At 41.4% G+C, this 27,113-nt stretch overlaps 1 protein-coding gene across 4 annotated transcripts in view; it reads right to left on the reverse strand.

The window, feature by feature from the left end:
• LOC127646944 (phosphoinositide 3-kinase regulatory subunit 6-like) overlaps positions 1–27,113 on the reverse strand; it is a 50,871-nt gene that overhangs the window by 7,167 nt on the left and 16,591 nt on the right. For all 4 annotated transcript variants that reach the window (XR_007970983.1, XM_052130935.1, XM_052130936.1 and 1 more), the window contains 10 exons: positions 26,778–26,910; positions 26,594–26,663; positions 25,330–25,513; positions 22,225–22,369; positions 20,742–20,828; positions 14,542–15,004; positions 9,826–9,925; positions 9,592–9,714; positions 4,507–4,614; positions 4,165–4,267 (listed from right to left, as the gene is read on the reverse strand). Coding sequence is in view for 3 of the 4 variants with exons in the window: in XM_052130935.1 (XP_051986895.1) it covers positions 4,165–4,267; positions 4,507–4,614; positions 9,592–9,714; positions 9,826–9,925; positions 14,542–15,004; positions 20,742–20,828; positions 22,225–22,369; positions 25,330–25,513; positions 26,594–26,663; positions 26,778–26,910 (1,516 nt within the window). In the remaining variant the exon portion in view is untranslated. The remainder of the gene's footprint in view (positions 1–4,164; positions 4,268–4,506; positions 4,615–9,591; positions 9,715–9,825; positions 9,926–14,541; positions 15,005–20,741; positions 20,829–22,224; positions 22,370–25,329; positions 25,514–26,593; positions 26,664–26,777; positions 26,911–27,113) is intronic.

Here is a 27,113-nt window from a genome sequence, read left to right on the forward strand (position 1 = left end):
CTCGCCTCTCGACGCCATACTACCTGCTCAGCACCGCTGGTTACTTCAAAGATACTCATCCCTTTGGTGCCCCTACCACAGAGATCGGATGCGTGGCTTTCACTTCCAAACCCGTCACACTGGCTGGCCCGGACCATCCGACTCGGTTACGTAATTCAGTTTGCCAGGGCTTTGCTCAAACTCCCGTTCAAAATGCTCATGCAAAAACATCCTAAATTACGTCCAGCATTTAGATTAGTTCGCAACGGTAGACCTGAAGGACGCATACTTCCACTTCTCAATTCGACACCGACCCTTTCTACGGTTCGCGTTCGACGGCCAGGCGTATCAGTACAAAGACCTCCCCTTCGGCATGTCTCTGTCCCCTCGCGTAAACCCTGGACAGACCTCTGCTTTCTACGGGCAGGAGTTCCCTTGCAGCAGGTGTCCCGACGCGTCTTGGTCACAACCGACGCCTCCAGATTGGGTTGGGGCACTGTATGCAATGGGCACGCAGCTGCGGGAGATTGGAGAGGGGCCCGCGCTGCCATATCAATTGCCTAGAGTTGCTGACCGTTTTCTTTGCCCTGCGGAAGTTCCTCCCATTAGTTGGGGACAAACATGTCCTAGTCAGGTCAGACAGCACCACTGTGGTAGCGTACATAAATATCCTCCTTTGGAGCAAGCAGCGACTAGATCTCAACCTCAATTTGGTGGCGGACGAGCTGTCACGACAACGCTTGCCCAGTGGAGAGTGGAGGCTTCACCCCCAGTCGGTTCAGCTGATTTGGGAACGGTTCGGCAAGGCCCAGGTAGACCTGTTTGCCTCCCGAGAGACCTCCCACTGCCCGCTCTGGTATGCCCGAACAGAGGCTCCCCTCGGGGCAGACGCGCTGGCACACAGCTGGCCCTCGGGGCTGTGTAAGTACGCATTTCCCCCAGTGAGTCTTCTTGCACAGGTGCTGTGCAAGGTCAGGGAAGACGAGGGACAAGTCACCCTAGTGGCTCCCTACTGACCCACCCGGGCCTGGTACTGTAACCTTGTGCTCCTTGTGACAGCCCCTACTTGGCGAATTCCCCTGAGGAAGGACCTTCTTTCTCAGGGACGGGGCACGCTCTGGCATCCGCACCCAGACCTTTGGAACCTCCACGTCTGGACCCTGGAAGGAACGTGGAAGATCTAGCTGGTCTACTACCTACCGTCGTAGACACAATCAACCAAGCCAGGGCCCCTTCTACCAGGAAACTTTACGCCCTAAAGTGGCACCTGTTCGCAAATTGGTGTTCTTCCCAGGCTGAAGATCCACAGAGGTGCGCAGTTAGGTCAGTGCTCTTATTCCTACAGGAGAAGTTGGAAGGGAGGCTTTCCCCTTCCAACTTGAAGGTGTATTTTGCCACTATCGCAGCTCACCACGACCCTGTAGACGGCAAATATCTTGGTAAGCACGACTTAGTCATCAGGTTCTTAAGACGCGCCCCGGCTAAGCCTGTTCCCCTCCTGGGATCTCTCGGTGGTCCTCGCCGGTCTTCAGAGATCCCCCTTTGAGCCGCTAGAATCAGCCGGACTCAGGGTCCTCTCCCTAAAGACGGCCCTGCTGATCGCGCTAGCCTCCATCAAGAGGGTCGAGGACCTGCAAGCGTTCTCTGTCAGTGACACTTGCCTGGACTTCGGTCCGGCAGACACATATGTGATCTGGTCGCTGTGTTGTAGCAACTCCCCTCTCCTTGAGGCTGTATCTACCACCGCGCCACTTTCCACTTGTCGCCTAAAAACCCATGTGACGTATTCACCACTCTTACCTCCCCTTCCAGGCAGGTGTGGTCTCTGCAGGGTCTTTTCCCCATGAAAGAATAGGAAACTGGGTAAGACCCCCTTCGCTTGATGCATGTAAGGGCCCCGGCCGAGAAACATAGAGAGAAAAGAGGCCCAGCCAGGCTCGGCCCGTTCCCAGGTTGGCAAGCGTCACCTTTTTCCCCTGTCTAGGGCAACCAGAAGGATTCCGACAACTTTTTGGGGGCATTGGGGAAGGGCACGTGCAGTATGACACAGCTGGTCGCCTATGCATGTAAAATACCTGCCCGCTCATGTGTCAGCAGAACACGTACACGGCTCAGCACATGGCGTGATTTAAATTGGACCCCTAGTGTCGCTTCTCCGACACAACGTCGAGAGAGCGACAGACAAGGAACATCTAGGTTACGTATGTAACCTCCGTTCCCTGATGGAGGGAACTAGACGTTGGGTCCTCCTGGCCACGTCGCTGAGCCGAGCCACCGTAGCGGCCGGACCATTTCCGGCTCCTCAGAAAAATCCTGAATGAACTCATAGTATTTCATCGCCTTTATACTCGTATGTCCGGGGGTGGGGTATGCAAATACTGTCTGTCAACTTCTCATTGGCCTTTGTTCATAGTTCAGAGGCATATTCGGAGCTTCAAAAATACTTCTGTCTTTCTCTTTAACCCTCTGGGGTCTGAGGGTATTTTGGGCCCTGGAGAAGTTTTGACATGCCTTGACATTTGTGCTTTTTTCAGTTGCTTAAAAACATATTAATGGCTAAAGTCTGATAACACTGTATTCAGCACAAACTGGGCTACAATAATATGTGAGCAACATGTGTGTACATGTTTGTATTTTTGAGAAAATAATGTTTATGCGTGGTTTTTGAAAAAACAAAAATTTTAAGTCACTGAAATAAGGCCATATAACACATACTAAACATTTCTCAAATACTTTGAGAACTGGATCTTGTAGCCTAGAGTTTTTGCTACAAAATGATGTGAAAATCATCCTGATCACTCATTCATACAAAACAATATAGTAATTTAACTTTTGTGTGACAATTTTAGTGTTGAATGGCAATATGCGTGGAGGCGTGAACTATCATGAATATTGATGAGATTCACATTGATGTGACACAAAGACCACTCCTCTGGGCCCATCAATGAGGAATGTGACAGAGAGAGAATTAATGTGAGGAGACTTAATGATCAAAATCAAGTTTTAAGTTAAAAGAAGTAATCTGACTATATATTTTCTTTACATAAAACTTTACTTAATTTTAGACCTACACTACCGTTAACAGAAGTCTCTTCTGCTCACAAAGACTGGATTTATTTGATGCAAAATACTGAAACAATATTGCTATTCTGAACTCTTTTTACAATTTAAAAGAACAGTTTTCTATTTAAATATATTGTAAAATGCAATTTGTGATCAAAGCTGATTTATAATCATTCTGATTTTCTAATATGGGAATATTTAAAGTGTATTTTACTAATTTAACCTGAACACATATTTGCAAGCAGCTTTGTTGATGATAATGAGGCATTTTAAACACTAGATAAAAATATTATCTAAACATTCATATTATTTTTATATCATATTACACATCATATTTATATCATACAGCATACAATTTACATGTACGTATATATAATATAGCATGTCAACTAATGAAAACTAAATGACTTACTCGTCTGAAATCGTAACCTCAGCTGGATCAAGTCTCTCTTCAAAATACAAACGTTGCTGCTCTACGGGTCCTGCTCTTCTTCTGAGGAAAATGTTAAATCTTCCATAATATCCTGGAGCTTTCTGGCCGTGTCATTGCAAACGCGCAGAAAATGAATGAAAAGTGTTTACCTCAGAGTAGGGGGCGTGTACATTTGCATTGATAGTCTTGGCACATTAGCGTATGAATGGCGCGCTCTGCTGGTGGGTGGGATCACATTACAGATAATGAGATGGACCGGTAAAAACTGTACATCGCTTTGTTTCAAACAGATTGCATTGCAGGAGAATATTTGTTTTAAATTGGAATAGTTTTATTTAAAAGTAGACATTTTAAGCTTTCTTTAGACATATGTTTCATATTTGAGTGAAAATAATTAGCAGAGTTTCAGTTCATTTTTGTGACGTGTTTCTGAAATATGCTCGTGGAGACAAGAGACTGCTGAAAGCTCAACCGTTTAATTTTCTTTATTTTACAAAAGCACACGATTTTGTTGTTATTGTGAGTGTACACAAATAAAAGTAGACCCTTTATAGTCTCTAATGATGTCTTACACTTATCTGTATACCCAAAAATGACGGAGTATTTTAAGTTGTTTCTGCTGTAATGACGAAAATATCCTGCAAAACGCGCTGGCGCGTTTGCCGACCCCAGAGGGTTAACACACACACCTTTATGTGCTGCTTGGGCCATTTTAAACTCTGGGAAATCCACTTCAAGGTGTGTGACAAAAACTTCTTCCACTGCTTCCTTGGACACATTGGAAAAGGAAATCTGCACAATATAACAGGAAATTAACACAAGACTGTGTAAGAACTTTTATGTTTTGATATTTTTGAAACTGTACTGCAGATCATTTAACAGGTAAAATAAGGACATTTACAACAGGTAAAATAAATAGCTTTACACACTGAGAAAACTTGTTGCACAGTACAACAAATAAAATAAAATTAATCAATTACAGATTTGAAAAGGGATAACTGGTAAAGCACTATAATTGAATTCACTCTCACCTTAATGTAGTAAATATTGAAGTACACTGGCTGCTGTCCCATGCGTACATAGTAAGAGATGACATCAGCTATGAAAAAGTCAGATTCCTGCTGTTTACTATTGCTTGACTAGGGGATTGAAAAAATAGGAAAGACAGGGCTGTTAGTATATTACAATTATACTGACATCATTGACATTGATAGTATGACATACGTGTATTTGTATATGTCAGTCAGGAGCCTAACAGATTTCTATAACCCTCAGAGACAAAAGCACTGGCATTGATTTTGTATTTTTTTCTTCTTGAATGTGTTCTAGGAAGTTACCCTTTCTGGTTTGGAATATGGAAGTAAATGATAGCAGGCTAAACTTGTGTAGCGATGAATGAGAGACCACCGTAAATATGTTTTGCTTACCCCTTTGCTCAAACAACAAAGTAAAAAATCCACTAGTACGCTTTCATAGCTTTCCAAAAGTGAGAGTGGTGAATTACAGCAGTCAGAAAAAAAAGAGGCCAAATTTGTTTGTCACTTAGTGTAATGACTGGAGAATAAGGGAAAGGCAGAAGGGTGTGCGGATCCAAATGCAACTTTATTACAGTACCAAAACAAACAAACACTGGAGCAAATAAACAGTCCACGAGGGGAAAAGCAAACTCAGACACTAACTAACTAACTAACATAACACTGAACACGAGGAGACAGAACATCCACGGAGGGCTGGGAAACCTAGAGTAAACACGCATAGAGAGAACACATGCAACGGCACATACAATCAACGAAAGACAGGGACTAAACCAAAAACCAGGATATATATACATGAACATAAAACTAAGGGGCCAATGAACAAACAGAACACCAAACAAGATAACGAGGGAAGAAACAGAGGCAAGTGGCAAGTTAACAAGGGACAGGTGAAAGCAATGACGGAAAACACGAACGCTAACAAAGAGACTATGGAGTTACCTAAGGGACAAAACTGAAAACTAAGGAATGCAAAAAGTGACGAAAATGGTAAACAAGAGGGAACAGTGAAACAAGACAAGGTAATAAAAGAAACTACAAAGGACTACAAAAACCAAAACAGGAGCTAAACTAAACTTCAACATAAAAGCACAAAACAAAAGACAACAGTGAAGATGACACTTAGCAGCTCTATTAGCTGATCTCATCGCAGCTGTGTCGCAATTAGTTTTTAAAAACTTATTCCAGTTAAATATAATAAAAAATATAATGTTATAAATGTACACTAAATAATACAAAGATCGTGAATCAAATTTTTTTTGCTATGTTTACACTACTAAAATTGGCGGAAACCCGTCACAGTCTGTGAAAAGGGCCCATAGAGAGAATCCACATACGATCAGAAAAAGATGTCAATGTGCACACTCTGTGGGGTTTTAAATTAAGTTTGGAGCAGCAGAAATAGTTAACCTAGTGTAAATTGTCATGTGAACAATTAGATTTATGCTAAGCAAAAATGCTATATCTAGCCCTTTTACAATATATGCACGTGTTACCAGGCAGTATTATATTTTTTCTATGAAGAAAATCCACATTACATTTTAATATGTTTTTCTCTAGTAAGACCTTTGATATAAGGGCAAAGATGTATCTACTGCAAAAATCTTATTCTTGATGAGAATCTTTTTATCATATTCCTGTAAAATATCTATAATCAAGATACATCTTAAACAAGATACATTTACTGTAATGGTCATACTTTCTTTTAGGTGGCCTTAACTACTATGTACTAACATTAAATACACACAAGACTATGTATTTACTGTGTAACTACATTTTGTTCTACAAAATTCTCACATTTGCTGCTACTGACATTGGGGTACAGGTAGGTTTAGGAGTAAGCTAAGGGTAGGGTTAGGATTAGGGGTTAGAGTTAGGTTTTGGGGTAAGGGTTGGGTTAGGGGTAAAGTTAACATTGTAACTACAAATGTAATTAAATGCAAGTACATTAAATGTAATTACAATGCAACAATATATGTACTTAATGAGTACATTGTATCAAATGGTAAAGTACATAGTAGTTAAGGCCACCTAATATAAATTAAGTCCCTTTAACTTGTTTGAGAAGCAACAGTGCATAAAATATGTAGTCTTTTTTCAGAGAATATATTGTTAATATAAGTGTATTTGGTCTTGCACTGGCAGAATTTTTTTCACTTGTTACTAACTTTTTTATAGTCAAATAAAGTTTAAAAAAATCTGTCCTGAGGATTTAAATGATGTTATTGACCTTGAGTAATCTAACAAAGTGTAATCTGTAGTGAAATGCATTTAAAAAATATCCCTCCCAACCCACATATTTGGGATTAAACTTTTGTATTTATTCACACTCTGTACAAGCATCTTATTGTACAGTACAAATCAAGACATAGCCTAACAAATTAGCAAACATGAATGTTTTGCAAAAATACTAAGATGAATGGCATGGTTACTGTTGTAAGCTCCGTTCCCCGACGGAAGGAACAAGATGTTGTGTCGAATGAAATGACACAAGGGGTCTTCCTGGCACGCCAAACGTACCTCTGAACCTGAGAAAAGGCCAATGTCAAGTTGGCAGACAGAATTTGCATGCCCCGCCCCGGACATATGGGTATAAAGGGAAGTGGGGCAGCGAGTGCCAGTCAGGATTTTGCACTGAGGAGCCGAGACCAGTGGTAGGTCTAGTGCTGTGGCAGGAGGGACACAACGTATCTTTCCTTCCCTCGGGGAACGGAGGTTACAACAGTAACCATGACGTTCCCCTTCTGTCACTCACTCGACGTTGTGTTGAATGAAGTGACACAAGGGGTCCCATATAAATACGGCACGCACTGACAGTGTTACGTGAACTGCCGAGACAGGTGCAAGTAGTCTACTGCGTGCTGGAGGCAACTGTGTCGGCTGAACGTAGCCCTCCCCAATCCCCCGAATAAGATGTCACATACAGACCTTAGGTTCGCCGCACACCTGAGGGGGGAACAGGCGCTACATGACTATCATGGGAGCAAGCCCGGCAGGTGCATTTTCTCTGACATAGGACGTGAAGCGGCTGGGGCTATCTTAATTCTATGAAATGCGTCGGGGCAGGCGGTCTTTCCCGGTCCTATTCTTTCAGGGGAAAAAGACCCTGCGGAGGCCACATCCTGCCCAGTCTAGGGGGAGGTGACATGTGGCAAATACACCACGAGCGTTGTGAAGACTTTTAAGTAGTTCACTTTTGTTACAGTTCACGCAGTAGACTACTTGCACCTGTCTCGGCAGTTCACGTAACACTGTCAGTGCGTGCCGTATTTATATGGGACCCCTTGTGTCACTTCATTCAACACAATGTCGAGTGAGTGACAGAAGGGGAACGTCATGGTTATTTGGTTATTTGGGATTTGGTTCGTGGGGACGGTTTCACCGAAGAGGCCAAACTGGGAGACGGGGGCGTTGAGAAAGCGTGCCTTGTCAATGTTGCACATCTCGACCATGTTCAGCCAGAGGTGACGCTCCTGGACTGCGAGGGTGACCATCGCCTGCCCGAGTTGTGACCTTCGTGGCTCTGAGAGCAAAGTCGGTGGCAGAGCGCATTTCCTGCAGCACGTCGGGGTCGGAACTACCCAGGTGCAGATCTTTGAGTGCCTTCGATAGGTGAACTTGCAGGAGAGCCATGGCAAGCAGGGCAGAGGCGGCCTGTCCGGTGGCGCTTTAGACTTTCGAGGTCAGTGATGAAGTCATTCAAAGGGCTCTGGAGGGGAGTACCGGGCAGTCCCACCAGGTGGTGGCGTTCTCGGGACACAAGTGGATTGCAACCTCTCTGTCCACCTGAGGTGACCTCCGTGTACCCGTGGGCCATACCCATCCAGGGTAGTAACAGCGGTCAGCTCGTCATGCACTTCCGGGAAGAACGGATCTGCGGGGGGTGGTGTGGCTATGAGGGGTGGCGTGGCTATGAGTGGCACCCTGACCTGAGGAATCTATCGAGTAGCCGGAGGTTTCCAGTCCAGCCTCACACTAACGGCGGCCCAGGAAAGCATAGCCGACATCTGCGCGTCAGCCTCAGACTGGGCGAGCAGACCCGAAGGTGTCAGCCAAGACGAGTCATCAGCATCAGACGCCGCTGTGACGCTCTCCGATGCAGCGCCGATGTTGTCATCCAATTCCGGGGGCTCAAGGAAGAATGCCGGCTGGCCTCGAGGCGAGCCGCACTAATCCCGAGCTCGGACGGAAAGCAAGCAAGCGTGCCAGGGGGCGGGTGGTTCGTGGGGATTTACCCGCCGAAACCAAGCCCGTTGTCATCCCCAAATCACCTTCATCACCAGCCGGGTCGTCCTCAATACCGTGGAAAGAAGGAACGATGCGAGGTGTGGCTGAAGTGGCTTTATCTTGTGAGGAAAGAAAGCCGCGGCCGCAATGTTGCCATGGCTATGTTGCTCGCACTGAGAACATAAACCATTCATAAAACGCTGCATGTGATCGCAGCCCAGGCACCCGAGGCAGCTTTTATGACCGTCACAAGTGGAGAGAAATCAACCGCATCCAGGAACTACACAGAGGCGGAAAGACATCTTTAAAAAGATGCGTCCTGAAAAGGACGTTCAACACCTGCTGTGTATTGCTCTTTTATGAGTGGGAACTCAAACTCTTTTAGAGGCAATGAAAGCTCTGTCGAAGCGCCCAGGGGCGTAGACTGCACAGCGTGCAGAGAGAGAGAACGCCAGCTGGAAACATGCTGTAGATCCAACAGCAGTGCTTATCGCCAGTAGAGGTGAGTGGAACAGTGGTAAACTCAGCATGCTGTTGCACAACCGTTCGGCTCCGAAGAAAAACTTTGACTGGCACTCGCTTCCCCGTTTCCCTTTACACCCGTATGTCCAGGGCATGCAAATTCTGTCTGCCAACTTGACATTGGCCTTTTCTCAGGTTCAGAGGTACGTTTGGCATCCTTGTGTCACTTCATTCAACACAACAAGCTCTTTAGGTTTGTATTTTACAAAGAAATCCTTCTGAAAAAATACCTGAGAAAGAAACTTTAAAACTTCTCATTCCATGCTGACTGACAAGAATACTTTGTCACAGAATTACTTATATGCAAAAATATCTGCCTGTCTCTTTACATACCATTCTCGCAAGATCAGGAATCATCTGACCAAGACTGAAGATGTTGCATTCGTACCATGGATCCACCATTCCAAGATAAGAGCCCAGAGTACAGAGGCTACTGCTTGCAAAGGACAAGTTCTCCTAAAACAATATATACATAGTACAATACTAGTACTCCGTACTCGTACTTAATCACAGTACAGCTGTCATAATTCAAACATAAAAATCGAGAAAGGGTGTGATTCCACATACTTTTACAGGGGATGTTGCAGACGATTGGCGACCAACAGGGATGTAGTACATCTGAAGGTTGATTTTCATTGTAAGAAACAGTCTTCGGGCTTCTCGTTTCCTGTGAAAGAAGAACAAAAATGTTGTGTGCTGCTGAACCACAGTTCAATCTTAACTGAGTGCTAAATACAGTGGTGAGAAAACCACTACAAATTTATTAAAAAAACACACATACAGAGAACTTCCTCATTATAGAAAGGCTTCTACTTTAGCCATTAATTAAGGTATTCTGTTTGTGGTGTCTTTGTTTCCTCTATACCAACCATACCAACTCTAGACTCCAATCACATACACTCACTTAGAACTTTATTAGGAACACATCTCCTGACCACAGATATAGGTGACAGATCTAGCTTGTGGTGGGATAAACCACAAACCGGTGACAGGTTGTTGGGGGCCCAAGGCTTGTTGATGCGTGAGTACAACAATGGTAATTCTGTCTGATGCGAACCGACAGAAGGTCTACTGTGGCACAGGTCACAGAAAATGTTAGTTAAGTTCTGGAGGAATGTGTCACAACACACAGTGCATAGCATCCTGCTGCTTATGAGGGTGCGTAGCCGCAGACTAGTCAGAGTGCCGATTATGACCCCTGTCCACCGCCAAAAGCACCTGCAATGGGCATGGGAGCGACAAAACTGGACCTTGGAGCAGTCCGATGAGCCCCATTTTCTTTTACATCATGTGGACAGCCATGTACTTGTGCGCCGTTTATTTGGGGAAGTGATGGCACCAGGATTTACTGTGGGAAGACGACAAGCATGTGGAGGGAGTATGATGCTCTGGGCAATGTTCTGGGTAACCCTGGGTCCAGCCATTCATGTGGATGTCAATTTGTCTCCTACTTAAACATCATTGCAAACCAGGTACACCTCTTCATAGCAATGGTATTCCCTGATGGCAATGGCCTCTTTCAGCAGGATAATGCACCCTGCCACACTGCACACATTGTTCGGGAATGGTTTGAGGAACATGATGAAGTGTTCAAGGTGTTGCCCTGGCCTTCAAATTTCCCAGATCTCAATCCGATTGATCATCTATGGGATGTGTTGGACCAACAAGTCCAATCCACAGCAGTTCCAACTTACAGGACATGCAACTTACATGACATGAAGGATCTGCTGCTAATATCTTTATGCCAGATACCACAGGACACCTTCTGTGGTCTTGTAGGATCCATGCTTCTGTGGGTCGGTGCGGTTTTGGTGGCACACGGAAGACCAACAGCATATTAGGCAGATGGTCATAATGTCGTACAAAACATACGTCTTATCACATTGATTGCCAAACTATTTTTAAGTCTTGCTTGTCAGATCCAAGTTGTTTGATGGCCAGTTTGTCTTGATTTTGCATTAGAAATGACATGCTGTGACACACATTCATCGATATTGCTCGCGATGTTTGCAATCTGTCACATTGCTGGCAGGTACTAATACTAAATTTATCTTTGGTTTGGCACTACGTGTGGGCAGATTAATTTCTGCCCCAATGGGTCTCAATGAGGGCTCGTTGCAGTGCCATATTTGACCACAATTTTCCATTTGAAAAACTGAGGGACACTGTGGAGTTCAGGAGGGCAGCAGACTCTCTGCCCCACATTCTTCAATATCAAACACTGTAATGGAACTTTCAGCTAATTTACAACTTAGAAATATGATCAAAACTGATACTTGGTCTTTTAGGCACATTACCTCAATGTTTAATCTGTTCACTTGTGAGAAAGCCTGCTGTATTTTGTGCTCAACATTGTCATAGAAGAGGGTGTAAGGGCAGCTTCCGTGTTCTGTGTCATTGTTGTTGCGAGAGTAAAAAAAACAACCGCTGTTCTGACCCTGCTCTCTGTGTATTATTTCAAACATAACTTTTGGTGGATGAAGATGTCTGACCTACTGCAGGTGGCATTGATCATATTCTTGCCCCCTCCTGAGCCCTTTCTATGGCATGCTGGGGATCCAGTCCTTACGTGGGACCGATGGATTCTCTCCTTCCAAACCCATCTTTACATGGCTACTGGCATGGATGCGGTGGGAGACATCAGGAAACATACAATTATTTTGCACTGCCTTGTTGGCAAAGGACTGAGAATATTTAAATTGTTGGTTATACAGACTCATATATGGACACAGTACAGCACTTACGAGGCACTTATGCAAACAAAATGTACTAATGAAACTGCTCATATTAAGACAGAGAAGCCAGCAATCCGGTGACTCAGCAAGCCAGTTTGTTGTTGATTTGCGGAGCCTTGAGCTACTGTGTAAATTTGGGGAAATTCAAAACGAGTTAACCAGAGACCAGCTGATTGAGAAAACTAATAACAGGCAGGTGTGACAGAAACTCTTGTCCAAACCTTATACATTGATGCTGGATAATGCTCTCACTATTGCATTTCAAGTCGAGGCAGCAACACAGTGTGCAGCTAAAACAGCAGAGACTTGGACTGGCGTAACCCCATTAGTAAACAGCCTGGGAATGAACAAGTTACACTTGGAGTCAACTAAATCTGCAGCCATTCAACAAGCCAAAGCACTGTTTCCAACAAATTGGCAGCAGCGGTGCTGAGGGAATTTCAGATCTCCACGTCACATTAACAGATCCCCTGACTGCCATCAGTGCACAGACACCAACAGGTCATGAAAAACAGATATGATAAGCAACATTGTACAAAAAAACACTACCATCAGAATCTGAGGACGGTGTGCTACCCCAGCCTGTCATTAAACCAATACCTGAGCCCATGTCAAGGGGTGGGGAAGGAAATCAACATATCACTGCAGGTTCATTCATACCCTGCAAGGGTTTCTCTCCACACAAAGTTTAGAACTTTCAATGGAAAGGGGGGCATGCACATTATCTCAATGTTTTATCTTTTCCCTTGTGAGAAAGCCTGCCGTATTTTGTGCTACGCATTATCGTAAAGGAGAGTATGACAGTAGCTACCATGTTCTATGTCTTTGTGAGAGTAAAAAAAACAATCACTGCTCTCTGTGTATTATTTCAAACATAACAGGTGCCAAAAACAAAAGAAAAACATTCAGTGAGCATCAGTTCTACAGACGGAAACATCTTGTTGAAGAGAGATGTAAACGGAGAATGGCCAGAATGGTTAAATCTGACAAAAAAAGCTATGGTAACTCAGATAAGCACTCTGTACAATTGTAGTGAGCAGAAAATCATGCACAACACATCGAAACTTGAGGCGTATGGATTACATCAGCAAAAGACCACTTAATTGGGACCATATAGTGTTCCTAATAAAGTGCTCAGTGTGTGTAGTTTACAACTTTGTAGGTCATGTCACTTTTAATCTACAGATGAATAGAAAGTTGTTATTTCAACATGATCACACAGGCAAACATCCTGCTGCTTCCAAATGTTCTCATATCCTGAAATCGACCCCATTCTGCCAAATTACTGACAAGCCCCATTCCCCAACTCCTGATTTAATAACATGCGGCATTGTCCCGATAGGTTTGCAAACATTGTGAACGTGATTCAGATGTTGCATTTTCACGCTAAAATAAAATTTAAAATCCACTAATGGTTAGGTTTATGGTTGGAGTTTTTTTTTTTTTTTTTGTGAGGGAATGCAGCGTTCTTGAAATGTGTTTTTCAATGTCTCAAACTACAGTATGTTTAACTTAAGAGAAATTACTAAAAAAACACTTATGACAAAGACTGCTGAAAACTGGTGAGACATGATGCAACCAAAGTGAGACTGTCTGATGCACGAGTAACGAACAATTAAAAATAGCACAGACAGACATAGGCCAATAATAGGGATATGTTCAATTATATGAATAAATAAATGATTTACTTCTACTACTACTAAATTAATTGGCAAATCAAGCGATTCATTCTAAAAAAATATTTTATAGATTGACAGCCCTAATAAAAATAAAACTCTCTTTTGGCGCCACCCTGTGGACATTTTACCTCAACAAAAATAATTTTTCCCAGCTTCAAATTTTGGTTAGCACAGACCGATTTCAGCAGCAGAACGTTCAATGTCCAATTGCCAAATTCAGAGTATGTTCAGCCTGGTTATTTTTTAAAGCCATTTTCTACACTATTACCAGCTTGTTGCCTTCCATACATGTTGTGTATCACACTTTTAAACAGCTCATATTCATAAATAATAATCGTCTAGGGAAGGCATTATGTTATAACAAAGGAATAGTTTTTCCCATATGATTTTCTGACATAAAATAGCTCCAATAAACAGAAGTAAAAAGAGATTATTAAACCAAAAATTAGGTGAAACATTTCAATGCCAACTCTGTAATACAAAGGAAAATTTTCTTGAACTTGTAATACCAGTCTCAACATTCTATAATTCAAACTATTATTTCTTAAAATGTATCAATTTCTCTTCTAATTATAATCATGTTTCTTTTATGCATTGATGAATTTGGAACTCCAACAAACTTAAACGGAGTAAAACATTTGCATTAATCTTTTAATACAGTTTGGTTAGTCTTGATGAATAAAATGTGGCTTAAAAACACCAAATTGGTTCTTTCTTTTAAGACTGCTATTTTAATTCCAACAATCCAATATCTTTTCGTTTTTACTGCATTACAAGAAAATTATGAAACTGATATGATGCCATATGGCAAACCATAACATAAAGGCATAAAAAATATTACAGATGACATACTGTATTTGGTGTCTTACCTTAACCAGTAGTATGTCCTGGCTAGCCTTCCCAGTACCCGGTCATCCCCCATCACTACTATTTTAGCGGTGTAGTCACGTTCTTGTTTGGGCAAGGTGGTGCCACTGTTACCTGCTCTCCTCTGCAATGTGCCAGTGGTCCCAGCTGTGACCGTCTCCTCTAGTGCGTCCTGCATCAAAGCCATGCTGTCAATGACAGATGGCTTAACCTTGATCCCTCCACGCCGAGAGAGTCGTCCAGTGGACAGTTCAGGCTTTAAGCTCCTACCTCCAATAGAGTCTGTGTCAGAACTCTCAGCTCCCTGCATGTCACGCTCGATACCACTGTCTGTCGACATGACTGAGTGCCGTGGCATCTCTGAGTTAAGGTCTGTGGGGAGGTCAGCAATTAAAAATTCATCTTGGTTGAGAGAAATATTATCTGAGAAAGATCCGGATCGGATAAACTTGGTCACTTCTCTCCCTGTGAAAGACAGGATGGAAAGACATGTATTTTCACAATGATTTAGTGAAAACAGTGAATGGCCTTATCTAAGTAGCACTCTAGGGATTGGCTTAGTTTATGTGTGCTAAAATCACAAAGGGGATTATTTTTAAATTCTTAATTATTTCTCCTAAAAAAAAAATGCAATTAAGTGGAGAGCAAATTGATTCTTCTTTTTTTCTTCTTCTTCCCCCTCCTCCCTCTCCCCCCTTTTCTCCCCAATTTGGAATGGAGGACAAGTCCCAGTTGCCTCCACTTCTGAAACAATCAATCCACGCATCTTATCACGTGGGTCATTGTACATGACACTGCAGAAACTCCCAGTATGTGGAGGCTCATTCTACTCTCCGCGATCCACACACAACTTACCACGCATTGAGAGTGAGAACCACTAATTGTGACCACGAGGAGGTTACCCCATGTTACTCTAACTTCCCTAGCAACCAGGCCAATTTGGTTTGCTTAGGAGACCTGACTGGAGTCATTGAAAATATACAGCCTCAGATTCTTTTTGGCATCTTGGCATAAAATGCATTGTTGCATTATAGGAGAATGGTTTGGTCAAAAAGCTTTTGATAACTTTTTGCAAGCATGGTGAAATGATGTTGGCCAATGGCAGCCATGTTCCACAAGCCAAGCCCATCATTGGCAGCGTGAGCAAACAAAGAAGAATGATGACAAGTTTCAAGTAAAGATCAGATATATGCTGTAGGAGGAGTTAGAAAAAGTATAATTTCAATAAAATTCTAAATAGTGGACAGGCAATAGGGCAGACCATGGTAAATATGGCATAATTGTCATAACCATAACAAAAGAAACTGTATGAGACCAGTCTCGTGAACAAAAGCCAAATTACATATACAGTCTCATGAACAAAAGCCAAATTATTTGATTATAGCTCAAATTATTCATGATTTTAGGGCACACTATTTAGTAGTTATGAGCAATAAATGCTATTTTTCATATTTCTTGACCAATAGGTAGCACTGTTCCAAAACTGCTCAGGTACTGTTACACCTGCTGCACCTGCTATCTCCAGAATGCTGGCAGAGGTCGCCATCTCCAGAGTACTAACCCTTTACGAACTACATTTCCCATAAACTTCCACTCTGATTGATTACTCGCCCACCTGTGTCACATATGCAGTAACAGGTGGAAATTACTAGCATAAAACTTATAACTAAAGACAATTATAAATGTAAAGATTATTATAATAATCATCATAATAAATAAGCCTAAATAATTCTTGTGTTCCCAAAAAATGCTGCCAAATGTGTGTTCATATCGAATGTGTTTGTATTCCGTTTTGGTCATATTTATGCTGCCTAAAGAAAAAAAATAGAACTCAATTTTAGGTTCAAGGTGAACGTGTCTTGGATTACCTTATGATTTAATCACTTTCGTCTTTGTTTATTTAATACAAAGATACCTGTATATATTGCTGAACCTATGGAGTTCACAATGTGTAAAAGCGAACTAAACTCGCAGTACCTCACGAGATGATCGGAGATCATTTGCAGCATTCTCATAGACTAAATTAGTCTTGCAAACCATTTTCAGTTGAAAGAAACGTAGAAAAAGGAGTGATAATTCTTTACATGCGCTTGTTTCACGAGACAAGGTCCCGTTTCATGCCTCATAATCAGACACGAGTATTGACGGCTTTTCTTTTGTCTGTTCTTCAAAATATAATCACGTTGCGCCAAACGCGCGTCTTTGTGTCTAATTTCTTGTTATATATCTCTCCAACAAGTCTTTCAGGTCGCCTTCCATAGTAGCTGGTACATCAGCAAAATTCTCGGCATGAAAAATCTGCATATGGCGGGTGTTCATTTCAAACCTTGTTCACCAGAAGCAGGCTGTAAAATTCATGAGAAAGGAAACCAAAACAGTGTCGATGACTTCAAACTTTGCAATCGCACCCACACTTTCTGTTGGAAAAGTATCTCTAGAAAGTTTTAAACAATCATGTGTTTTTTAACAAAGAGCAACATGTTCTCGACCCCTGAACTATAACAACGATTGCTCATTCAGTGCCACAGCCACTGACGTTAGCATCCCTAATTTGCTGTCATCTGTGCTCTGAGACGAGTCTGATCATAGATTTTAGATATACGAAGTGAACGAACTCCAACCACAATATCTCAAAAATTGTGCCGATGCCAATAATGCACTTCAGTTCATGTCGGGTCGGGTCCTGGGTCCTCGGGTTCAGGTGGACCCATGAAGACCTCTACATCAGGGTATGATAGCTATCACATGCACCAAGTCCTGTAATATGCCAAAGCATAACCAAGATACAGCCTTGTTTGGCATGCTCACCATCAAATTAGTTGATGATTGGCAAATTTTCCGCCATGATTGTGTGTGTGTTGTGTGTGTGTGTGTATATATACACTCACCTAAAGATTATTAGGAACACCATACTAATACTGTGTTTGACCCCCTTTCGCCTTCAGAACTGTCTTAATTCTACGTGGCATTGATTCAACAAGGTGCTGAAAGCATTCTTTAGAAATGTTGGCCCATAGTGATAGGATAGCATCTTGCAGTTGATGGAGATTTGTGGGGCACGAAGCTCCCGTTCCACCACATCCCAAAGATGCTCTATTGGGTTGAGATCTGGTGACTGTGGGGGCCATTTTAGTACAGTGAACTCATTGTCATGTTCAAGAAACCAATTTGAAATGATTCGAGCTTTGTGACATGGTGCATTATCCTGCTGGAAGTAGCCATCAGAGGACGGGTACATGGTGGCCATAAAGGGATGTACATGGTCAGAAACAATGCTCAGGTAGGCCGTGGCATTTAAACGATGCCCAATTGGCACTAAGGGGCCTAAAGTGTGCCAAGAAAACATCCCCCACACCATTACACCACCACCACCAGCTTGCACAGTGGTAACAAGGCATGATGGATCCATGTTCTCATTCTGTTTACGCCAAATTCTGACTCTACCATCTGAATGTCTCAACAGAAATCGAGACTCATCAGACCAGGCAACATTTTTACAGTCTTCAACTGTCCAATTTTGGTGAGCTCTTGCAAATTGTAGCCTCTTTTTCCTATTTGTAGTGGAGATGAGTGGTACCCGGTGGGGTCTTCTGCTGTTGTAGCCCATCCGCCTCAAGGTTGTGCGTGTTGTGGCATCACAAATGCTTTGCTGCATACCTCGGTTGTAACGAGTGGTTATTTCAGGCAAAGTTGCTCTTCTATCAGCTTGAATCTGTCTGCCCATTCTCCTCTGACCTCTAGCATCAACAAGGCATTTCGCCCACAGGACTGCCGCATACTGGATGTTTTTCCCTTTTCACACCATTCTTTGTAAACCCTAGAAATGGTTGTGCGTGAAAATCCCAGTAACTGAGCAGATTGTGAAATACTCAGACTGGCCCGTCTGGCACCAACAACCATGCCACGCTCAAAATTGCTTAAATCACCTTTCTTTCCCATTCTGACATTCAGTTTGGAGTTCAGGAGATTGTCTTGACCAGGACCACACCCCTAAATGCATTGAAGCAACTGCCATGTGATTGGTTGATTAGATAATTGCATTAATGAGAAATTGAACAGGTGTTCCTAATAATCCTTTAGGTGAGTGTATATATATATATATACACAACTGTCCTCATGGTCAATGATGACAACTCCAAATTTTGAAGTCAATTGGACCAAAGGTTCTGTAGTTACATCCACATCATGTTGTTTCCTGTTACAGCGCCACCAAGTGACCAAGCCCAGCAACTTTTTCTGTGTGTTCTAAAATTTAGCTCATTTAGAACACACGGCGTGTCAAAATTGGTTAAAATATCTCATATTCCATTTAAGAGTTATATCCATTTACGTAAAAGCAGAGACAAATTTTTAAATCGTCAGCCTGTTTTTGGCCCTTAGAATCAAAATTTTGCCATGTTCCTCCCGGTATCAAATAACTGTAAAGCGGGTATAAGGGATAGGAGGAGGCGAGACAATATAAATAATATTTTTACTAATTAACTGAATGGAAAACACACAAACATAAACACACAGAGCAGCTGCCTGTAATTCTCTCTCTCTCTAACCATCGACACCAGCAGCCTTTATCCATCACGCGCCCCCATCAGGCTGATTGGGGACCGGGCGTGCGTTGTTCCAGCCCCGCCCCGCCCTCCTCAGCTCTACACTCCTGCTGGCGGGTCATCCCCGCCTTGCTCAACCTGGGAGGAGGCAGGCAGTTAAAAACAACAAGAAACAAAATAGGCGAAGGACAAAGGCCAACACGGAGCAACAGAGAGAGAGAGAGAGAGAGAGAGAGAGAGAGGGAAAAACACTCACTCACCGGTTCTCTGATGCACCATCGCGTGGTTCACGATCACTCCTCCACCCTCTCAGGCGGACGGCAGCCGCTCCTCCCCAGGCAGACCAGAGACAGACCTATGACCCCCGATGGACAGAACGCCCCTCCGCGTTCCCGGTGTCATGTGGGGACGCTCCTCCGCCCCTGGCAGCGGCTACATCGCTCCAGGCGGTCGGGGAGTCCAGTCCCTACTCGCCTCGCGGACGGCGGCTGTTCCCCGCATCCGGGCGGTCGGGCTACTCCGTTCCCTGGCGGATGGCAGCAGCGCTCCCCTGGGTGGACGACTGTGTCGTGTACTCCGCAACGGGCATCTCTCCTCCTTACCGGGTTTCGGCACCAATGTAAAGCAGGTATAAGGGAAAGGAGGAGGCGAGAACCGGCTTGACAATATAAATAATAGTTTTAATAATAAGCTGAATGGAAAACACACAGAGCAGCTGCCTGTAATTCTCTCTCTTGAACCGTCGTCACCAGCCGCCTTTATCCCTCACGTGCCCCCATCAAGCTGATTGGGGACCGGGCGTGCGTTGTTCCAGCCCGGCCCCGCCCTCCTCCGCTCTACATTTACATACAGATCGGTTTGGTTCTGACCAGATGAACAGCCTAGAAGCAATTCGCTAAAGTAGTTTCAGAACAAATTTTAAAATGGCAGCAGGCCATAAGGCGAACTATTGGAAATTAATGCAAAATAAGCTTGTTTTATTTAATTTTTCTGTACTTGGTCCAATAATAAAAAATAATATAATAAAATAAAAATCGGAACAAATACAATAGGGTTCCAGCACCTTTTGTGCTTGGACCCCTAAAAAAATATATATTTTTTAAGATTTTTTTTTATAGCATTTTTTTTTACAAAAAAATAGTTTTTAATGACTTTAACAATTTAATGTGGTATCACCATCAAGTAAAATTATTAAAATACTTGCCTTTCACCTCAAAGAAATTAGGTGTGTTTAATATACTTATATATAGTGCTCCACAGACTGATCGGCACCTGGTTTGAACCTTTGGCTACCCACATGTTGGTCACGTGATTACCCTCATAATTTTGATTTGTTGGACAATTTATAAAAAATAATATTCATATTGAAAAACAAATTGTTTCATTGCTTATTTTTTTTAAGAAATAATAATAAAATATTATTCTGCACTACTCATGCCAACATTTATTTTTTCAGCTAGAATTGTTTTTTTTTGTTTTTTTACTGTCTCTGGACAATTATACCACATAAAAATAAATTACGTTGAGCTCAAGAAAATATTAAAATGACTTGGAACTCAGTATTACAAAACATGTTCATCACAGAAGATGTGTATTCAAATAATTGTTTTGTGTAAATTGCATTTGTAATGTAATGTAATATTTTGAGTAAAACTCACAGATCTCCTCCTCCTCCCACCACAAGTGGAAACTCATCTCCGGATTGGGAAGTGGAATATTGCACAATGAGCCGCAGGACAATAGACCTGAAAACCAAAACAGTCGCAATGACACCACAAACAAATCCTGCTTCCTGATCTGGTTCCATGTCTGATGTCAAAAAAGGAGGAAAATTCAAAATATCCAGTTCTTTTATTAGAGAAGATATGTTATTTTGGTACAAATGGAGTTAGACCAATAGTTTGTATGTTGGTAGTGAGATAGAGAGACTGTTAATACAGAATAAACTATAAAAAGTGGTTAAATGCAATTGTTACCTTAAGAAGCTATGTTTATCTGATCTAACCCTTATCATTAGTTTTGTAAAGGGATGTCCAGATAAAATAATTTAGATCTAGTACAAGTACCGATGCTTACTTTTCGGTACTTGCCAATGCCATTGCCGATACAGATGTTTTTGAATTCTAAATACCAAAATGTACCTTTTCATAAAAATTTTGTAATATTAATATTTAATGATATAACACAATACAGATTTTTTTCAAACTTTAAAACAGTCTTGAGGGTATAAATGGGTCCTCTGTTTATTGAAATTAATTCATTAAAACTTTACTAAATGTACTGTAAATAGAACAATACATTTTCAACATAATATTGAATGACTTATCAAATGAAGTGCTTTTATACAGAACCTCACAGCGCAATCCAAAATACAACATTGGATTTATATTTGTCAAATAAAGCGCTGCGTAACAGCATCACAGATGTGAGATATTGCTCAAATATAATACAATTACTATTGGTTTATAATTATTATTATTACTATTATTAATAGTAGTAGTAGAAGTATTACATAAGTATGAATATTGACTATTACATAACTTTACAGTAGTGATAAATTTCCTTTTATGCATTTAAACTGAGCTTTTATTTTGGCAGAAGCATTCATTTTGAAGCCTTTTCGTTTCTGTGTGTTTTGACGGTAGCTTCTCAATTCCGGAAAAGCAGGTCACTACATGACCCCATGTGATTATTAATCTGTAAATGGCTGCTATTAAATTAAATAAACATTTGTTTGTCAGATAGTATCAGTTTTTGGTATCAGAGCATTTTTACAAGCACTAGTACAAGTACATGTGCTTGGTATCTGACCCAATTCCGATACTAGTATCAGTATCAGAACATCCCTGGATTTGTTGGTGTAACCTACTATCAGGTATAACATTTATGACTTAAATAAGCACATTTTGGGGTAAAATGTTTCAGTGTAGAATAGAATAGACTGTAAAAATAGGTAACCTGAAATTGCTACCGTAAGGAGCTATTTCTACTTGATCATTAAAGTTCAAATGTGTTGATATAACCTAATGTTTTAACATTGATTCAGTGATGTTAAATCATTTTTTACTTAATACAGTTCATATTAATGTTACGACATGAAGCACTTTTTTTCAGTGTAGAATGGAAAGGCTTGTAGTGTACCTTTGCCAGTGTTGTGGAGGATCTGAGTGTATAACTGTTGTAGTTTCTTTCTGATGTGACCCTGTTCACCACTGCTACTGTCTGTGCCCAGTTCTACTGTTGAGAGTACTTCATTGAAGTACGATTCTACATCCTGGTCCAAGTCCTGTTATATACACAGGCAGATAGTCAGACACAACAAAATCAAACACCTACAGAAACAGACCCATACACGCACAATCAAATATATGCACAGAAGCACACATGCAAACATACACATGTGTCTCAACCCCAGACAGACACATTCTGGGGATGTCCTGTTCAGTTAACATGAATTTTGCTTTGTCCTGCTCATTTACTCTGAAAATAAACTGTGGGCAGCTAAACGTGTGGGCGAAGGTAGATAGACACTGACCTGCACTGAAGAAACTTCTCAATTATTGTATATTGGATAGTCACACAATACAAATTACATATGTATACTGAGGTTCATGCAATAAATCTATCCCCTGCACTTGGCTTCACTGATTTTGACTGTACTCAAATAGCAGCTAACTAAGTTGGACATTTATTTGTATTTGTATTATTATTGTTATTTGACTAGTCATTTACTGGTGTCCCACCAGATTTCTTAAAAAGGCAGTGAAACCAAAAATAAAAATTCTGTCATTGTTTACTCACCCCTATGTCACTCCAAATGCATATGACTTTCTTCCGTGAAAATCAAAAGGATGAATTCTGAAGAATGTACTATCAATTACAGTGTTTCTGTGCAATTACAAAGAATGGGCAAAGAATCTGTCAGGCTTCAGAATGGATGCAAAATCACCAACAAAAATGTCATAAAAGTAAATATTTAAACCTACTGAATTCATGCAATAGCATTGTGTGAGCAACAAATAAAAATTTACTCTATTATTCATTGAAAATCTTGACATCCACTATAGCTCTCCTTGGATCAAATGTTCAAATTCAAGAACAAATCATTATATATAGTTGGACTATTTCAATGAATCAGTTGATCTGGATTGGAAAACCAGTTTGAATGATTTGTAAATAAATCAGATTGATTCAGTTCTCATTAGCTTACAGTAATGTTCATGATTTTCACACAGATCTTCAACAGAACACTGGAGCAGTGTGAAGTTCCCTACTGCTCCATTAACATCCCTGTCCCAAAGAAACCCAAGATCAAAGATTTAAAGACTACAGACCCGTCGCTCTGACGTATGTGGTCATGAAGTCATTTGAGAGACTTGGCCCAACAGAAGGTCATCAAAGGACCCTTTCTAGATTCCCTTCAATTTGCTTATAGTGCAAACAGATCTGTGGATGATGCAGTCAACAAGGGATTGCCTCATATCCTGCAACATCTGGACAGACCAGGGACATAAGGATCCTTTTTGCGAACTTCAGTTCGGCTTTCAACACCATCATCCCAGCTCTCCTATGGAATAAATTAACACAGCTCTCTGTTCCCATGTCTATCTGTCAGTGGATCACCAGCTTCCTGACGAACAGGCAGCAGCTAGTGAGACTGGAGAAATTCACTTCCAGCACATGTACGATTAGCACTGGTTCTCCCAGGGTTGTGTGCTGTCCCCATTACTCTTCACCCTGTATACCAATGACTGCACCACCAAGGACCCCTCTGTCAAGCTCCTTAAGTTTGCAGATGACACTACTGTCATCGGCCTGATGAATCTGCAGAAGGGAGCTTGAACGGCTGGCTCACTGGTGCAGTCATACTGTAACAACCTGGAGCTCAACACACTCAAAACAGTGGAGATGATTGTGGACTTTAGGAAGAACACACCAACATTGACCTCGCTCACCATTCTAAACAGCACTGTGGCAGCAGTGGAGTCATTCAGGTTACTGGGCACTTCCATCTCACGGGACCTGATTTGGGAGACCCACATTGACTCCAATGTGAAAAGTCCCAGCAGAGGTTGTACTTCATTTGCCAGCTAAGGATGTTCCACCTGCCACAGGCCCTGCTAATCCAGTTCTACACAGCAGTCATTGAGTCTGTTCTCTGCACTTCAGTAACTGTCCGGACATCAGAAGACTACAAAGGACAGTTCGGACTGCTGAGCTGCTATTGGTTGCCCCTTGCCCTCCCATCAAGAACTGTACACTTCCAGAGTAAGGAAAAGGGCTGGTAAAATCACTCTAGACCCCACTAACCTAGCCCACTACCTTTTTGAACTGTTGCCTTCTGGCCGACGCTACAGAGCACTGAGCACCAGAACTGTCAGGCACAAGAAAATGTTTTTTCCCTCAGGCTGTCCATCTCATGAACAGTTAACTATAATTACATGCAATACACAGCCTAGTCAGTTATATTATTTAACATATCCTACCTCTTCTGCATTACATTCCCTTGCACTTTATATAACAGATTCGTATTTGTACATACTATAGGTATATTTTTGTCTTATATATACTTATATTTCTATTTGCTTATTTCTTTTCTCTCTCTGTCTTGTTTTTTTTGTGCACTGGAAGCTTCTGTCACAAAGAGAAATTCCTTGTATGTTGAAAAATACTTCACAATAAAGCTCTTTCTGATACAGTTAACAGTCTTACGTATATAGAGTTATATTATCAGTGAATACCAATTTACTGTAAATTTGGTCTGTTCCTCTTACAAATCTGTTGTATGACTTCAAAGCACTGGACAGACCACTTATATGGTGCTTTTGCAACCTTTTTTAAAGCTTGAAACCTTTGGTACCTTTCATTGAAATTACATGGAAACAAATGACTCATACATTCTTTAAAATTTCTCCTTTTTGTTCCATGGAAGAGAGAAAGTCATATGGGTTTGGGACAACATGAGGGTGAGTAAATGATGACAGAATTTAATTTAACTATTTTGAATCCTTTAACTTTGAATCCTTTAACTTTACACATCCATATTTGCTGACCAAAACTGCTGACTAAGATTTGTTAACATCACGGCAATGTTGGTAAACCAGCTAGACCAGCATGAAACCAGCATAAACTAGTATGAACCAGTATGTATATTCATGCTAATCTAATATGGGCCTTTCAGCGGGGACAGGAGCCACCCTTGATCTGGAGGTCTTCTCCCTAGCTTTTCTATTTTGCAGCACTGACCTGCAGTGCCTCAGTGAGGGAGGGTCCATGACACTTCTCTCCCAGCATTGCTTGAAGTCTATGCTGCACTACACAACGCATAAGGCTCAACGGGTTCCGGGACATTCCTTGAGCCTCGATGTCAGCCTTCAGAACAGTGCTCAGAGACTCAGATAACACTGCAGGATCTGCAAAAACAAACACCCTGCACACAGAACACACTGTGAGTTACACAGTGGAAGAAAGATTCTGATTCATTTCTGAATGGGCTGACATGAGGTTTACTTGATAAAGCTTCCTGCTGACTTCAGCAACCACATTAACCTCACAATATGCATTAGACATTAGACTGGAGCACATTTATTATCAGTGCAAAGCACTCAGCAACTTAGTTCAAGCCATAATGATAACAGTTGTTTAAATATTTTGGGGGCATGAGGGAATACATTTTAACTGTTGATCTAACAAATAACAATTTCAAAGTTCTGGCTTTCTGCCTTGTATTGTTACCTCATAACAGTGCGTTAATCATTTGTAAACACAATATTAGTTAATTTCATAACAAGCCGTGACTGCAATGTTTCATTGTTCTCATTCACAGCTTTGTTGTGTTTACAGCTTTAGTGATGATGTAGGAAACTCCAGCATTCTAAAAATGAAAAATCTGGTAGGATAGGTTTCAACAATGAGTAATCACAAAACTCAACTTTGTTATATAACCGTGTCAGTAAAGTAAAAATATATGCCCAAAAAAAAAAGCAAGTACTATAGTTGCCTATGAACTATATTAGCACATGTGTGATGGTAGCTCACACGCAAAAGATTGAACAGCAGGTCCAGGCATTAAAGTATTGAAGTTTCATGCCTTTTTAATTAATATTACGGTTGTTTGAGATTACTGATGATATGAATTTGTAAAAATCACTTAAGATTCGCTAATTGATCATTTTTAACAATTTGTGACCATTTCAATCAATTTGTTTAATAGAACTGACAATTTGCTCATAAATTGGGCATCACTATGGCTTGCAAGCAAGTCTTACTTGATTAAATATTGTGCCAATGAAATATTTTAGAACTAAGCTTAACAAGAAATATATAGTCACTATAGCATTTTTTGTGAGTTTTCAATTACTTGTAACATTGAATTTATTTCTATAAATTTTCCAGGCCTTTAAAACAAAGTTGTTCATTACTGTGTAAACCCTGTTTGCAGACTGCTTACAAATAAACAGATAAAGTCCATGTTAAAAGTGAGGGTGCATGTGCAAGTCTCTGGACTCACCTCTCCTGATGAGGATAATGTTCATTTTTTAGATTTTGTTCTGCAATTATCCTTTTCTGATATAAAAGACCTATGAGAAACAAGATCCAATGATACGTTTTTTTTCCTTGACTAGAAGGCATGAGGAAAACAGATATGATGAGGTTTGTTATATTGTGTTAGAAGACAGGAAGAGGTCATTTACCTGGAGTGAACCGTTCTGATTTCATTTGCCCAGCATAACTGAGGCCCACAGTGCAGAAAGGCTGAGGCAATGTCAACAACCTCTTGCAGAAGTCATATACTCTTTTGTAGAGGTCATCAGGCATGTATACTGTCTGTATAGAAATACACACGTGAACAAACCCACAGACTCTATATGTCACTTCTATTTTGCTTAAGAAAGTGTTGAATATAGGGCAATTTAATATATAGAAAAACACAAATAAGAAAAGAGTTGGTCAGTATCAATATATAAATTTTTTTTAATTTAATTTAAAAAGGCATGTGAAAGATGTAAAAGTATCCCTTCTCTCTGTTA

Source organism: Xyrauchen texanus, chromosome 7, assembly GCF_025860055.1.
Source record: "Xyrauchen texanus isolate HMW12.3.18 chromosome 7, RBS_HiC_50CHRs, whole genome shotgun sequence".
In the NCBI taxonomy this organism is placed as follows: domain Eukaryota; kingdom Metazoa; phylum Chordata; class Actinopteri; order Cypriniformes; family Catostomidae; genus Xyrauchen; species Xyrauchen texanus.